Genomic DNA, 16,730 nt, shown 5'->3' with positions numbered 1-16,730 from the left:
GCGAGGGAAACTGGACATCTGGGCCCCAAGTGGAAAGGCAACCAGACAGTATCTCCTTAACCTGTAGGATTGAGAAATAAACAGGGCTAAGAGGGTGAATTAAAGAGAGTGAATGCATTGTCAAAGTGGGTGCTGAAAGAGGAAAGATTAAGGGAAGGGAAAAGTTTTTTAAAAAGTGAAGATGTTAAATTTTACATTTTAAAAATCTTCGACAGCACCTAATACCTGCAGGAACATGACTTCGCAGTTAAAGTAAATTTTCAGAGCGGTTGATTGGCTATAATTAACAAATGCCAAATCAAAAAAAGGTACTTATCCTATCACACAATTGCAGCAATATTCAGTGCATTTCAATGGTGAGGCAGATAGTAAATGCTAATTATGTGAAGTTAAAGCTTTTCTGCTGATACAAAGCTAGGTGGGAATGCAAACTGAGGAGGACATGGGCTGAAAAGATATCCAAACTGGTTAGTTGTGTGAGCAGATGGAATATAGATTATAGATTGTAAGAATAGAAAAGCAGAATATTTTTTAAAAGGAACGAAACTTGTTAAGTGTTGAAGTTCAGAGAGATTTGGCTGATCAGGGGCAAGAAACGCAAAGTTAACATGCAGGTACAGCAAACAACAAGCAAGGTACATGGCACAAAATCAGAAAATGCTGGAAAATCTCTGTGGGTCTGACAGCATTTGTGGAGAGAGAATAGTCAATGTTTCGAGTCTGGGTGACTCTTCGTCAGAGCTAAAGAGAAAGAAAATAGGACAAGATTTATACTGTAAGGATTGGGGGGTGCTGTAACTGGACAAAGGGAATGTGTAAGGTGATGATAAAGGCTGAGAGCAGAAGAAATGAAATAAAATGAATGGAAATGGGACGGAGGGGAGAGTTCATGCTCTGAAGTTGTTGAACTCCATGTTCAGTCTGGAAGGCTATAAACTGCCTACATGGAAGATGAGGTGTTGTTCCTCTAGTTTGTGTTGGGCTTCACTTGAACATTACAAAAGGTCAAGGATGGACATTGGAACAGGAGAGCAGGCAACAAGAAGGTCTGGGTCCTGCTTGCAGACAGACTAAATCTGTTCAGCAGAGTGGTCACGCGGTCTGCGTTTGGTCTCTCTGATGTAGAGTAGACCACATTGGGAGCCGCAAATGCCAAAGACCAGATTAGAGGCGGTGCATATGAAGCACTGCTTCACATGAAGAGAGCGTTTGTGACCTGGGATGGTGAGCAGGGAGGAGTTGAAGAGACAGGTATTGCACCTTCTCCGATTGCATGGGAAGGTGCCATTGACAGTGGTGAGATGTTGGGTGTGGTGAAGGAGTGGACCAGCGTGTCCCTGAAAGAACGGTCCCTGCAGAATGCTGACACGTGGAGTGAGGGGAAGATGTGTTGTGGTGGTATGTGGCATGTTGGCTTTTATTGCAAGGGACCGGAGTACAAGAATATGGAAGTTTTGCTACATTTGAACAGGGTTTTGGCGAGCCTGCATCTGGAATACTGAATCTCCGTATTTAAGTAATTATATACTTGCATTGAAGACAATCCAGCCAAGGTTCACTAAATTGCTATAAAACAGAAAGTGTTGGAAAGACTCAGCAGGTCTGGCAGCATCTGTGGAGAGAGAAACAGAGTTAATGTTTCGAGTCCGTATGTATGACTCTTCAAAACCTAATAATTTTGAAGAAGAATCACATCAGACTGTACGTTAACTCCCTCTCTATGGATGCTGTCAGACCTGCTGAGCTTTTTAAGAACATAAGAAATGGGAGCAGGAGTAGGCCATCTAGCCCTTCGAGCCTGCCCCGCCATTCAATAAGATCGTGGTGATCTGAAAGTGGTTCAGTTCCACTTACCCGCCTGCTCCCTATAACCCTTAATTGCCTTATCAGTCAGAAATCTATCTACCTGAGACTTAAACATATTCAACGAGGTGGCTTCCACCTCTTCAATGGGCAGAGAATTCCACAGATTCACTACCCTCTGAAAGTTCTTCCTCAACTCTGTTCTAAACTGACCTCCCCCTTATTTTGAGGCTGTGTCCTCTAGTTCTTGTTTTCTTTCTAAGTGGAAAGAATCTCTCTGCTTCTACCCTATCTAGCCCCTTCATTATCTTATATGTCTCTGTAAGATCACCCCTCAGCCTTCTAAACTCCAATGAGTACAGGCCCAATCTACTCAATCTCCCCTCATAAGCTAACCCCCTCCTCTCTGGTATCAACCTGGTGAACCTTCCCTGTACTCCCTCCAAGGCCAATATATCCTTTCGCAAATAAGGGGACCAAAATTGCACACAGTACTCCAGCTGCGGCCTCACCAGTACCCTGTACAGTTGCAGCAAGACCTAGGTTCTATTTCTGTTTCTACTTTGGTTAGATCAACTGCTTTTATACTCCATCCCCCTCGCGATAAAGGCCAACAATCCATGCACCTTCTTGATCGCCTGCTGCACCTGCAGACTGAGTTTTTGCGATTTTTCACATTTTTATTTTATTTCAGATTTCCTGCATCCGCAGTGTTTGTTTTTATTTCCCTAAATAGATTCCTGGGGTGAGAGGGTTGTCCTATGATGAGAGGCTGAATAAATTGGGTGTGTATTCTCTGGAGGTTAGAAGAATGAGAATTGATCTAACCGAAGTAGAACCTAGAACATGTAGGCACAATCTCGTAAGGGACTGATCATTTAGGATTGAGATGAGGAGAAACTCAAAGGGTTGTGAACTCTGGAGGCACCTTTCCAAGAGAATTATAAATGTTTCACTTTTCAACCTGTGTAAGGTTGGGATGGACAGATTTTTTTGTCAGGGAATCGAGGAATATGAAGAACAGGCGGGGAACACCAAGATGAGGCTGAAGATTAGCCACGATGGTATTGAACAGCAGAGCAGGCTGGATGGGCCATATGGTCCACTCCTGTTGTCATTTATGTCCCTATAGCAATCTTTGGATATTGGTATTTAACTCAGCATTTCCTCTGCGCCTCAATTTGCTGTACCATTTTTGCATTGATAATGGCGAGTGTTAATAGCCTCACTGTTGGTTTTATTGTTAAAGCCCTCAACTTTGACTTTGTTTCTTTGCTCCTTAGTTGCAGACTTCTGGGTTACTGGGATCTAGTGATCTTAATGTGGGTGCTGCCATTGCCTGCTTCCTGGCCCAGGATGGAGCAGACATTAACTACACCAACTACAAAGGCAAAACACCTCTCGATCTGGTCACAAATGGCAGGATAATACAGATGGTCAAAAGTTTTGCAGAGAAATTCAGGTAAAGTAGCAATATCTAAAAACTTGTATCATTTACTTTGAGATAATTATTTTGGTCTTTGAGTGCATTCAGCTCTTAACCAACTTTAAAAGTACTCATTGCATTAATCTCGTTATACACCATGAGAGTGGATAAAGTATCGAAAAAAGAGGTGAGCTATCCTTGCTTTAGAAGCTTAGCAGCTGCATGTTGCTAGTTTTGGCTGGCGATTATCATTCAGCTGGGCTTTTAAACCACAAGTGTAACTAGTTTTCTTTGTGTATATATTTGTTCCTCCCTTGTCCCAGACTACTCCCAATGTCACTGACTGGTGCGGAACTGAGATGGTTAATGTCTGTGCTACAGGACTGGGAAGGGGGCAGAGGGTTACTGCCAAGGTTTCCATTTATGATTATATCTGTGTGTGGACAGAACTGGACTCAGCTGTGATGCATCTGTAGTCAAATATGCTGCCAACATCCACAGTTTAAACTCGCACGAGGAAACTGGGCAAGGCGAAGATGGTGCCCAATAACTGGGCCACTGAATCCAAACATAAGCAGAAAACAAAAAAATCATTGTCAAACTCATAACGTTACAATTTTATTCATGGCAATACATTTTTTAACAATGAGAAATTTACTCAGTTGTTATATCAATTAATTTTTTCTGTGCTGTCTTTTAAGTTTTATTTTAAAATGTGTTAGCCTGTGATTAGGTTACAGCCTCTCAATTAGTTAAATTATATGAATTTTACCGTCAAACATTCCAGGCTGCACTATTTCTATCAGTGGCAGGGGATTGGACAACACAGGCCTTTAATTAAATCTGTGACTGTATTTTAAACTGTTGTTAGAACTTGCCTCCCATGGAAAAACCCATATATGCCTCTCCTTCCATTGAAACCAAATAGCTGGGATGAATTGCAAAGTTCTGCTGTTGTCAAACTCTAATATAGAAATGAAGGGCAGCATGTTTCAACTTCAAGGAGTCAGTAAAATTTACTGTGCACTGTGCACGCGCGTGTCATGGTGCTTGTCAGAAGATACGGTGTTTTATAACACAGAAACATTATACCACATAAAGTCTTATTATTCTCCTAGAATGGGTGTTCCTTTGAAGTTACAAAGTCTACTTGCCATTAAGTAAACACTGGGTGAGTTAATATCATATCTGAGAATGCAGATGACCTGCCTTTACCGTCTTGTGTCCTCAAGAGTTATTTTGGTTTTTTTATACTTCAAAGTGTGACACACAAAACTGAATGTGACACTTGGAAGTGTGATGGGCAGGCAATGCGCTCCAGCCAAGCTGGTCTACCTTTTCTGATTGTTACACAGACAGTAACCCAGTTACAGAAAAGGATCCCCCTCGCTGTTGCAATTGGAAAACCTAAGCCATTGCTTTTAATAAAATTATTACAGGCAAATCACCTATGATATTGTTCACAGTAAATTAGCAGAAGCAGTATTTATTCAGAATAGGACTTTTGAACTGTGTAATGCATCGCATTTGCCACCTTTTGAAGGAAAATTGTTTCCTTAAGGCCAAAAATATCGAATGATTTACAAACTGAGTTCAGAATCTTGGTGTTCTTTTCAAGAAGATCAGTTAAGAGGCTTACGTAGCTTCAGTACGTGAGATTGTGGAGTTTTTCCTGTAGGTTCCTAATGCTACATTTAAATCTTTCTATCTTTTTCACAAATGCGCCATGAAAATTTTGATTGGTTTATGATGCTTGGAATTCTTGGGGCAAATGTGCACACATGAAGTTTTTATAATAAGCACTACACAGTCTTCTGTTTGTAATTTATAAAGCGCTGTTCCCTATTGATCCGCAACTCCCCCCACTATCTCAACCACCACCCACCCATCCGCTTCCCACAAACTCACCTTACAGTTGCCAAAAGTTGGATTCCACAGTCGATGAATTTACAAATCCGGCGTCACCAGGTGAGTGTACCAAAGTGATGGGCACACTTGGCATTGTCTTATGGCCGATCGCTGGGATAATCATGAAAGAACCATCAAGAAGTTGCTGACTGTGTCTGCCCTGACATGATTGTGCTGCCCAAGGAGCCATACGGTGAACATAAGGGAGAGGTGGCAGAAATGAGGCACTTTGTTTCAAAATTCCTATAAGAAATGTCCTTTAATCTTCTCTCTCTCTGTTTCAGGGGATCACAGCTGCAGTCAGGAGGGACGACAGTTCTGCGGCGAGTCCATACCACTCCAAATACCATGACGAATCTTTTACTGCCTGTATCAGCAGGTCCTGCTGAGTGTTTGGTGTGTTCGGAGCTATCCTTGCTGGTTCAGTTTGCACCCTGTCAACACACTGTAGTATGTGAAGGTACAGTCTGCAATCTCTACCGGTGAACTCCAAACTGTGTCTGTTTCAGTGTGCTAGAATAGAATCCCTACAGTGAAGAAGCGGCCATTTGGCCCATCGAGTCTGCACTGACCACGATGCCACCCAGGCCCTATCCCTTTAATGCCATGTATTTACCCTGCTAATCCCTCTGACGTTAAGGGATGATTTTCCATGGCCAATCAACTGTGGGAGGAAACCCACACAGACACAGGGAGAATGTGCAAACTCCACACAGACAGTGAGCCAAGCCGGATTCGAACCTGAGTCGCTGGCGCTGTGAGGCAGCAGTGCTAATTACTATGCCACCGTGTTACCAACAGCATCCTTATAATTTGAGTCTTTATTCCCTGGTGGAACTGATCATTTTGCAATCAAAGAACGGGGCAACTTACATGAGGTCATTTTAACCAACTAAACCCGATTTAACTCACTTGCTAAAAATGCTGTTGATGTGGTGTATGTGGATTTCCAAAAGGCACCACACTTTAGGACGGATGTGAAGACATTTGAGGGAGTGCAGAAAAGATCCATAAGCATTGTTCCATAGATGAGGAACTTCAGTCACATCAAAAGATTGGAGAAGTTCTCCTTGGAGACAGGAGGGCTGAGAGGAGATTTGATGGGAGGTATTCAAAATCGAGGGGGTCTGGACAGAGTAGATAGGGAGAGACTATTCCAATTGGTAGATGGATTGTGAGCCAGAAGACACAAATGCAAAGTAATTGGCAAAAGAAGTGATGGAAATGTGAAGAAAAACCTATTCACGCAGTGAATTAAGATCTCAGAACCCCTGTAGTCCAAAAGGACGCCATTTGGTCCATTGAGTCTGCACCAACCACAATCCTGCCGAGGCCCTATCCCCACAACTCCATGCATTTACCCTAGCTAGTCCCCCGACACTAAAGGGCAACTTAGCATTGCCAATCCATCTCATCCAATGCATTGTCTGAGTGTGAAGGCAGGAACAGATGAGGCTTAGCAAACAAAATTAGATCAGTATCTGAGAAGAAAATGGTTGAAGAAATGTGGCAAAAAAGCAGAGGAGTAATACTTGGTCAGTTGTTCATTGAGGGCCAGGAAGATAACAGTGGGCTGAATGGCTTCCTGTGCTGTACTGATTTTATGAAAGGGAAGTATATTTGTCTTCAATGATGATGAATTGTCAAAAACAAGTTCTAATAAAGGGATTTAGATAACAGGAATTAAAAGGGAGCAGCCAATCATTTCCCTGCAATAGTGTTTCAGTACTCATTAGCAGCAAGTTAATTAGAATCATAGAATCCCTGAAGTGTTGGAGGAGGCCATTCAGCCCATCGAATCTGCACCGATAACAACCCCACCCAAACCCTATCTCTGTACCTCCACGTATTTACCCTGCTAATCTCCCTGACACTAAGGGTCAATTTAGCACATCTTTGGAGTGTGGGAGGAAGCCGGAGCACCCGGAGGACACCTACTCAGACTGCGCACAGTCACCCAAGGCCAGAATTCAGTCCAGGTCCCTGGCGCTGAGGGACAGCAGTGCTAACCACTGTGCCACCATGCCAATACTCCAACAGACAAAGACATCAACAGCTAGCTCTTAGTAGTAAATAGCAGAGAAATGGAATCACAAGAAACAGTTTTTGAAGAAGGCACGAAGTGACTGAATCAGCACCACCCCTCAATGCTGATAATTTATTCTTTATTAATTTATGGGACGTGGGTATCGCTGGTTGGGCCAACATTTTTTGCCTATCCGTGAGACTATTTAAGAGTCGCTGTATTTAAGAGTCGCATTGCTGTGCTGTGGGTCTGGAGTCATATTTAGGCCAGACCAGGTAAGGACATGAGTGAATCAGCTGGATTTTCATGACAATAGTTTTATGGTCTTTTAATTCTAGAAATTTGGTGAATTCAAATTTCAGCACCTGCCATGGGATTTGAACCCAGGTCCCCAGAACATTACCCTAGGTTTCTGGATTACTGGCCTAGTGACATTACCGCCTTGCCACTGTCTCCCCTTAATGTCCAAGCAGATAATTGTGGGTGCATCAATACAGTCCCCAAGTAATGTTGGATTACTGAATATACTGAGTACTTTACTCGGAGGGAAAGGAGAATGCAGTGACCACTGTCCACATGCAAAAAACAATGAGACCCATTGGCCAACCATTACTGCACCCATTGAAGTAGTTGCATAGATAGACTGCGCTGCGGAAACTAGATCATGATATTGATGTGGAAGCACAGTGTGATGTACCAGCCCATCGTGTTAGCTCATCTGGTTTAATCATAGAATCCCTACAGTGTAAAAGGAGGCCATTTGGCCCATCAGGTCTGCACCAACCACAATTCCACCTATCCCCATAACCCCATATTTTTATCCCATTAATCCTCTTGACGCGAAGGTTAATTTAGCAAGGCCAATCAAACTAACTTGCATATCTTTGAACTGTGGGAGGAAATCAGACCACCTGGAGGAAACCCATGCAGATACGGGGAGAATGTGCAAATTCCACACAGACAGTGACCCACGCTGGGAATTGGACCTGAGTTGCTGGCGCTGAGAGGCAGCAGTGCTAATCACTGTGCCACTGTCGTGCCTATATACAAGATATTTTTGTGAAACATTTCAGAAGTACCCAGCGTACTAATCTCTGATCTATTTATCATTATATTCAACACTCTATTACAAAATATCAGGGAAAAAAATGGATATCCATCATAGGTGCTGATTTCTCAGGTTTCTTATTTCGTTCACAGAGTGTTCTGTAAGAATGAAGAAATGCATCAAATGCCAAGTGTCTATAACAAAGAAAATCAGACATGGTAATGTATTTAATTCATTCACAGTTGAAACAGTCTACAGCACAGCTTTTGCGTGTTTGGTTTAGATGAAGTCCAGAGAGAATAAGGTGCCTCTAGCTGCTGAATGACAGAAACAAAATTAGTGAATTCTATTCCAAGGACAAAGAATAGTAAGTTCTTGTAAATATAGCCACAAGCCGCAGTGGTTTTTATCTAAAAATGGATGGAATCATGGCAGATGTTTTGCAGGTTAGGAGAATGTAACCATGGAGTTATCCTTTAATAACGGTTAACAAAATGCAGGGTTCTATCAAACGTGATTGGTTTGCCATCATACCACCAAAAATGCCAAACTTCACTGCTGTCTAGAACTCCATCTGTAACCAGCAAATCTCTGCCTGGGGAAACAGACATGCTCGAATATTAATCAAGGTAGAGATTTAAAATGGAAATGTTACAGGTTTGGGAGTGCAGTGTTGCACTATCACAGCTTTTAAGGCAGACAAAAACAAAATCATTTCTTGAAATAAAACTAGAAATTTGCAGCCATTGCCATTGTGTTTAGTATTTATGCAGTGGCTAAATTGTCTAAATCCGTGTCAGGCAAACATCATTATCCCTACTTATTTATGGCTAAGAAGTGGATGGTGTTCTTTTCCTTTGTCTTCAGCTGAAAAATTTTTTTTTATTTTTAAGTTTTTAAATTTAAAAAATTCTTTTAGAGGTTTTATTAGATTGAAATGATAACGCTTACTTGTAATTTCAGTATGTTTCCCAAATTGGATGTTAATGCAAGATTCCAACTCTGCGGAGCTTCCAGCCAGAGCATTTATAAATGTGGAAACCTAGGTAAAGGGGTGAGGTCAGTTGTACATGGCATCACCTACTTGAATAGAGTAGAAGAGGACGCAAGGTAACTGAGGAATCAAAAGGATAAGAGGGAAGGGGAAAAAGTAAGATTCAGAAGGAGGAAGAGGGAATTTAAACAAGTCTGGCACAAACTTAAAGAACTCGCGTTTGTACATTATATCTCATGATGTCTCATAGCTTCCAACATATACTGGCTTGCGTTTTGCAGTCAGCTGGAAACAAATCATGCTGTCCATTCACTACACTTGGTGTTGCCCGCAGATACGTTGTGAGCATTGTGCAAAAAGCTACAGTGATCGCAAGTCCAGCCTAGTTCAGTGAATTCTACAGAGGATCTGGCCCTAGTGTATACAGGACATGCAATAGTGTGTCTCTCTCCAGCCAATCAGATTGAAGAATGCTTACTGAGACATGCAGAGTCTAAACTGGAATAGTTAACTCAATATAAAATCACACACAGAAAGCAAGATGAGAGGGAAGAAAGAAGGATGGGTTGAGAGAGAGGGAGAGAGATTAAAGAGAAAGAAAATGTTTTATTTTCATATTTAAATTTCCAAAAATTATTGTAATCTGACGAAGCAGACTCCACATTTGTAGTAGTAAATTTTCAGCCACAGATTGTTTAATACCAATTAAAACTTACCATACTGTTTAGAATTTTACTTAAATTTGAATATACTAGTCCTAACTTTTTCAGGTCCATTTAGGGATTAGCTAATGGCTCAATACCATAACTTCTGTCTTTTTCAATGTGATTGAATCTCTCAATAAGGACCAGGACAAATGGAACTTTCTGATTTCCTAATTTAAGTGTGCATGTACAGACATTGATGTTCAATTTACTGTTTGATAATTTTCTTGATGCAAAATCTGGGCCATTGAATTGCTTTAAAGAGCTGCTATGTGGGTAGCAATATAACAAATGACCATTTAATCTAATTTTCAAAGTAAGGATTGGAAAAAAGACTAATAAGTCAAGGCACAGGTGGCATTCTCTGCTCTTTATTGAATAATGCCAAGGAGTTGAATATTCCCAGTTCCAATGAAACGGGAACAAAAATGGGGAAGTAGGAAAAGTGGCTGCTAGCAGCCCCTGTCTCTGTTTTCCCCCTTGGGAAAGGCTTTGAATCAGGCCCATCCTTATTCACTAACTGTTCAACATCAATCCCTGTTAATTTTATTTAATTTTTAGTGCGACAGCTGGATTGAGCTGGACTAATTGTGTGCTAGTCCAGCTCAGTGGATGCTGTTACAGGGCTGACTGTAAGCTTATGTAACCAGATGCAGTTTGCAGTACCATTGTGAAGCAGCTGTGTGTGGTAGGGGGCTTCTTATGTAAAACTTACTGACTTTAAAGCACACTGGTCTGTACTGTCCAGGCAACCTGCTGTCCTTTGCAATCCGGGAAATTTCAACTTTGCCAATTTCAGTTCTAAAACGTTCATGTGCAAACTGCTGCCAAAGCGAGTCACTATGTGGCCCTCTTTTTGACTGATCCGCCATGGTTGCTATGTTCTTGCTGATCCATTGGACAGCAGACCAGTCCCTTAGGCATTTAATTAAAGTTAAAATTTTAAGTTTATTTATTAGTCACAAGTCACAAATAGGTTTACATTAACACTGCAATCAAGTTCCTGTGAAAATTCCCTCATCGCCACATTATGTCGCCTGTTTGGGTATACTGAGGGAGAATTTAGCGTGGCCAATGCACCCTAATCAGCATATCCAGACTGTGGGAGGAAACTGGAGCACCTGGAGGAAATCCACACAGACACAGGGTGACAGTGACCCAAGCCAGGAATCGAACCCGGGTCCCTGGCGCTGTGAGGCAGCAGTGCTAACCACTGTGCTGCCCAACTCGGTCAAAATAGCGGCCAATACCTGTTTGGCATCGGGTGGGTTCATGACCTAGAATTGAACCCACCTCCTGATTCCAATCTTTATGGGAAAATCCAGACCATGATGTCTTCAATATATCCCTTGTGTGGCAGAAAGGTAGATGGCACTGCTAACAAAACAGCTTGGAAGTTTCACAGGCTCAGAATGAGGAGTGGGGCTTCAACCTTCTGAATTCAGAGACAGTCTGACCCTCCAGCTGAGATAAGCTGCGTCTTTGCAATCTGTATAGCAAGTGACTCAATAAGATCAGAAGATCACAACATTTTCATTTGGAATATAATACAAATAATTGTAACGAGAAGTTTCTAATACTGATGTTCCACAATGAGGTGAATTTTTGCACCAATTATACCAATGTTTAGAAACCTTAAGTATTTAAATGGCCTTTTACATTGCAGTATATTTTTGTTTTAACAGAAACTGTAGTAGAATGTTGTTAATCGATTTTGTTTAAGTTCCAAAGCTATTTAAAGAATATGTGATTTATTTGTTAAAATAGGTTAATTAAATATTACTTGAATCAGATGTGTCTAGGTCTAAATATTCATTTCTGTAACCAATCAATTATTCAACCTGGTTCAGTATTTATTGACTGCAGATACTTTCCTAAGATGCGTTGCTTAAAATCACTGTACTGTGACAGCTTAAGGAGCATTTAACTTGTAGTTACTGGTGCTAAACTTTAGATTTACTGGTTCTGTGTTTCTCCCAAGACATTTTCAAAATGCACTGCGTTCATTTTATTTGAGTTGTACAAATCTCAGTGCTGTCACTCCTGGGATGCTGGTATACATGTTGACAACAGACTGATCTAATGTTTTCATGCGGCAGATAACACAGAAGTTGAAAGCAGCTCCACTGCTGAACCGCCAGACCAGAGAAAACTGCTGGAACAGCTCCAGTCTCGATACCGGCAGATGGAGGAAAGAATAACATGCCCCATATGCATTGACAACCAGATTAAACTGGTGTTCCAGTGTGGTCATGGTTCCTGCCTAGAGTGCAGTGTTGCCCTGAAAGCATGCCCCATCTGTCGCCAGAACATTCGAGAACGGATACAGATCTTTGTTTGATGCATGGCAAACCTCTTTTTCTATAATTCTGTTCTTTCGGAACATTCTCTGTGCTGTACCTTTTCTGTGGTACACTGTGTTTGTGTTTGTAATCACCTTCCGTTTTAGTCCATGGCACCTTTGCATCAGTGCAATTAGAATCCATGTGATTGAGGTTTGTACATGCTGTGATCCAGCGAGAGACTAGAATTGCATTTTTGATAACTCAAATGTCCACTATGTAAGTTCAGTGGATAATATGTTAACAACAAAACAGCAGAGTTGTACAGAACACAAAGTGAGTTTATTAACCATTGAATGTTGGGCCCTGTTTATAGTTACAAATGCTTGCAAAATGCACAAAGCTACAGTAAAAAAAAACTTACTGTGTATGTATTTATATAAAAACTACAGTGTAATATAATCCATAACCTAACAACTGTGGCTTATGGTCGGTTGTATATATTTAAACGTTCCAGGAATATAAAATGTCACTTCAACGATCTTCCAGATACAACACCTATCAGCCAGTGCTAGCCTCTTCCATCTGCATCCCAAGCTAACAACAAAACAGCAGCTTCTGCAGCACAGAACTAATTATTTCAAGTAATAAATTCATTAATTTTTAAACACTTTATTTTAAACGTATCCTCTTCTAACTTCTGTTATTGTGGCTAGATTAGACAGCTGATATATTACAGTGAATGTTGTCCTGGTGATGTGGTAAAATGGCAGAAAGGATTGGGGTTGAGCGGGGAGGGTAACATCTAGAATATCAAACAGATTAATTAAATATTTAAATATGTTGAGCGCATTTCTCTCTTTGTAAATGTAGTTAGTTTATTTGCCAGGAGCCATAATTAAGTGATTAGATTTGACCCATTCTATTAACCTGACACTGCAAAGTAAGATGGTAATGAAAATAATTTAAAGTTCCCTAGAAAATACTGAGAATTAATGCTTGTTTTGATCAATGAAATATAATCTTCTCACCTGGATATTCTGTTGTAAGATGTAATCATGTTTAAATATTCCAGGAAAATAAAAAAAATCAGCAGAAATATGAATCAGATGCAATACCATCAAGGATTTGGAAACTAAGAGACCACTCCAATTCACCGATCTAATTTTCAAATTGAATATTGTATTCAAGGGAGCAAAACAGAGATGAGGTCAGTGTAGTAATGAGATTCCAATTCTGGATAACTGCTGTGTTCTTTGTAAAGGTGTTATTACTAGATGTGCCAGTGATACAGAGCTTTAATACTATGCCATCCTCCGTTATTACATTGGCACACTGTTCGCTATGGACGACTTTGGTGTCTAATTAGAATGTATATTGTACATTGGATTTGTGAGCCTGTGGCTCAATCTAATATTTTGAGATTTAGCAAGACCGTGATGTGATAACATTATGTTGTGACCTAATCTTCTCCAATTTGTCTGGGAAAGGAACAGTCACACAGCATACGTTAGTTCAATCTCGAGAGGCAAAGTTAGAAAATATCATCAGTTCATTCGGCAAGATCAAGATGCTTAAGTTTATAGTTTTTACAAATAGGTCTGAAGAATTAAAAATACAAATGATACACAGGGTATCAGTCATAGCATTATAATTATATAAATAAAAATGCATTGACAAATACTACCTTTATGTCATTAGACATAATAAATTTCGTATTTATTTGAATGAAAAAAATGAAGAAATATTATTACTAGCTGGTGTCGCTTTAATGAAGAAAATGATTGTAGAAATGGAAACTAGGGTTTGAAAAAAGATCATGACAACATTTGGAGAAGATTGAAATTTTATTTCAACTTACAAAACTTATTCCACCAAATGAAACCACAAAGGTATTTTTAATTTAATGACACAAAACAACCCTTAACAGGTTAAGATAACAAATTTGCAAATGCAACTTGGAAAAGCAAAGCAGATGGTATGTTTTGGTTGGTGTGTAGATTGTGTTGCGTGGCCTGTATTAGTGTGGGGTAGTTTTTTACTGAAAGCTGATGAAGTTATTAGTTTGTCATTTAGCTGAGATATTGCTTAGTTCAGCAGCCTTTATTAAATTGAATTTTGCAAATATGTGGCTCCAGGTTTCACGTGCCAAACAGATTGTACCACTTTGGAAAGTGTACGGTCTGGAATTGCTGTTTAAATAAACTCGCAGTTCCTAAATGCCTGGCTTTCTTGTGCACATTCCTCCTTGATCTTAAAATCTTTCTTGAAATTAAAGAAGGTGCATAAATTGATACTCAAGTCCTGGATCAAAGAGGGAAGTTTTTTTGTGCAGTTTTGTCAACTATGGAAGATTTAAACCAGAGTCAGAATCTGTTTTCCAAAGTGAGGGGGGCTGAGAAAATTGCTGAATTTTATGGCTACTCTATTTGTGAAGACAAACTAGCCGAACCATTCCAGGGTTTGGCTTTTTAAACATCAACCATTTTGTATAAACCAGTGTCATTAACCAACCAACTGGAAAGCATTTGGACATATGGTGAAGAACACTGAAGGTTACGTTGGTCAGAAACCCTGTAGATCTGTTGCTTCTGGAGACAATGTTTATCAGGTCCTTTCATTGCGAAGCAATGCAGCACTGTTACTATTAACAATCATTGTGGACTTCAGTGTTCAGCAACAGTCTTCAGACCCTGGTCTTAATGCATTATATCTGCTCCTTTTCAGACATTTATCAATAAGTAAGTACTTACGCCTGAAAGAACTTAACAGAAAGATTTAGCAAAAAAAAATCACAGCAAATAGAATGGGAAATGTGAGACCACAGGACTTTGTTACTGTATTTTTAGCTTAACATCTGCATTAGAAGTTTTGTTCTCATGGCCTTATCGTTTCTTGCTGGGTTACTGTATCCTCATGTTGAAGTTCTATACTGTGAATAAATTATTTTGAATTACTGTTGTGAGTGATCCGCTTACATTAAAATGAGGAGAATCTATTCCTATATTGAGTGAAGAAAAGAACTTTTCAAACGGAATGTTCCTGAACCTCTCCCAATCAGGTATGTTTGTTCATGTATCATAGAGTCATAGAGGTTTACAGCATGGAAACAGGCCCTTCGGCCCAACTTGTCCATGCCATGCTTTTTTTAAATCCCTAAGCTAGTCCCAATTGCCCACATTTGGCCCATATCCCTCTATATCCATCTTAACTGTCTAACTGTCTAAATACTTTTTAAAGAAATGAAAGAAATGGCGGAGGTGATAGTGGATGCCTTGATGATTATTTTCCAAACCTCGCTGGATTCCGGGGAAGTGCCAGAAGATTGGAAAATGGCTAATGTTACGCCGTTGTTTAAGAAGGGTGGCAGGCAAAAGGCAGGGAATTATAGGCCAGTTAGTTTAACGTCTGTTGTAGGTAAAATGTTAGAATCCGTGATCAAGGAGAAAATAGCGAGGCATCTTGAGGAGAATTGTTTGATAGAGCAGATGCAGCACGGTTTCGTTAAGGGGAAGTCGTGTCTGACGAATTTATTGGAGTTCTATGAGGATGTGTCTAGGGCAGTGGATAGAGGAGAGCCGGTAGATGTGGTGTTTCTTGATTTTCAGAAGGCGTTTGATAAGGTGCCGCACAAGAGGTTATTACAGAAGGTTAGGGGGCATGGGGTTGGGGGTAGGGTGTTAGCGTGGATAGGGGATAGGCTGTCAAATAGGAGGCAGAGAGTGGGGGTCAATGGGTGCTATTCAGATTGGTGGTTGGTGACTAGTGGAGTGCCCCAGGGATCGCTGCTGGGGCCTCACTACTTACCATTTATATAGATGATCTGGAGGAGGGAACCGAGTGTATGGTGTCGAAATTTGCTGATGGCACCAAGATTGGTGGAACGGCAAATTGTGCGGAGGGTGTGGAAAGTCTGCAGAGGGATCTAGATAGGCTGGGCGAATGGGCCAGGAACTGGCAAATGGGATTTAATGTTAGCAAGTGTGAAGTTGTCCACTTTGGTAGGAATAATGGTAGGAAGGACTATTACTTACATGGCGAAAAACTGCAGCATGCAACGGTGCAGAGGGGCCTCGGGGTCCTTGTGCATGAGTCGCAAAAACCCAGCCTGCAGGTGCAGCAGGTGGTCAGGAAGGCAAATGGGATGCTGGTCTTTATAGCGAGGGGGATTAAATATAAAAGTAGGGAGGTCTTGCTGCAACTGTACAGGGCACTGGTGAGGCCACAGCTGGAGTACTGTGTGCAGTTTTGGTCGCCGCACTTACGCAAGGATATTTTGGCCTTGGAAGGAGTGCAGAGGAGGTTTACTAGGCTGATACCGGAGTTGAGGGGTTTGAACTATGAGGAGAGGCTGAATGAACAAGGTTTGTACTCGTTAGAGTTTAGAAGAATGAGGGGAGATCTCATTGAGACGTATAAGATGATGAATGGGATGGATAGGATAGAGGTGGAGAGGCTCTTCCCGCTCAGAAAGGACAGTAGGACGAGAGGGCACAGCCTCAAGATAAAGGGGGGGGCGGTTTAGAACGGAGTTGAGGA

At 41.0% G+C, this 16,730-nt stretch overlaps 1 protein-coding gene across 4 annotated transcripts in view; it reads left to right on the top strand.

Annotated features, from left to right (window-relative positions):
- The window catches only part of mib2 (MIB E3 ubiquitin protein ligase 2), a 241,273-nt gene extending 226,125 nt beyond the window's left edge, over positions 1 to 15,148 (top strand). For all 4 annotated transcript variants that reach the window (XM_080214947.1, XM_080214950.1, XM_080214948.1 and 1 more), the window contains exons 16-19: positions 3,087 to 3,265; positions 5,422 to 5,597; positions 8,364 to 8,429; positions 12,009 to 15,148. In XM_080214947.1, coding sequence (XP_080071073.1) covers positions 3,087 to 3,265; positions 5,422 to 5,597; positions 8,364 to 8,429; positions 12,009 to 12,250 — 663 coding nt within the window. In that variant the 3' untranslated portion in view covers positions 12,251 to 15,148. The remainder of the gene's footprint in view (positions 1 to 3,086; positions 3,266 to 5,421; positions 5,598 to 8,363; positions 8,430 to 12,008) is intronic.
- Positions 15,149 to 16,730: the final 1,582 nt, after the last annotated feature.

The sequence above is a fragment of the Carcharhinus amblyrhynchos genome, chromosome 30 (genome assembly GCF_965287045.1).
Source record: "Carcharhinus amblyrhynchos chromosome 30, sCarAmb.v2.hapA, whole genome shotgun sequence".
Classification (NCBI taxonomy): domain Eukaryota; kingdom Metazoa; phylum Chordata; class Chondrichthyes; order Carcharhiniformes; family Carcharhinidae; genus Carcharhinus; species Carcharhinus amblyrhynchos.
The sequence above is the reverse complement of the archived record's forward strand: the minus strand, read 5'-3'. Positions and strand labels throughout refer to the sequence as shown.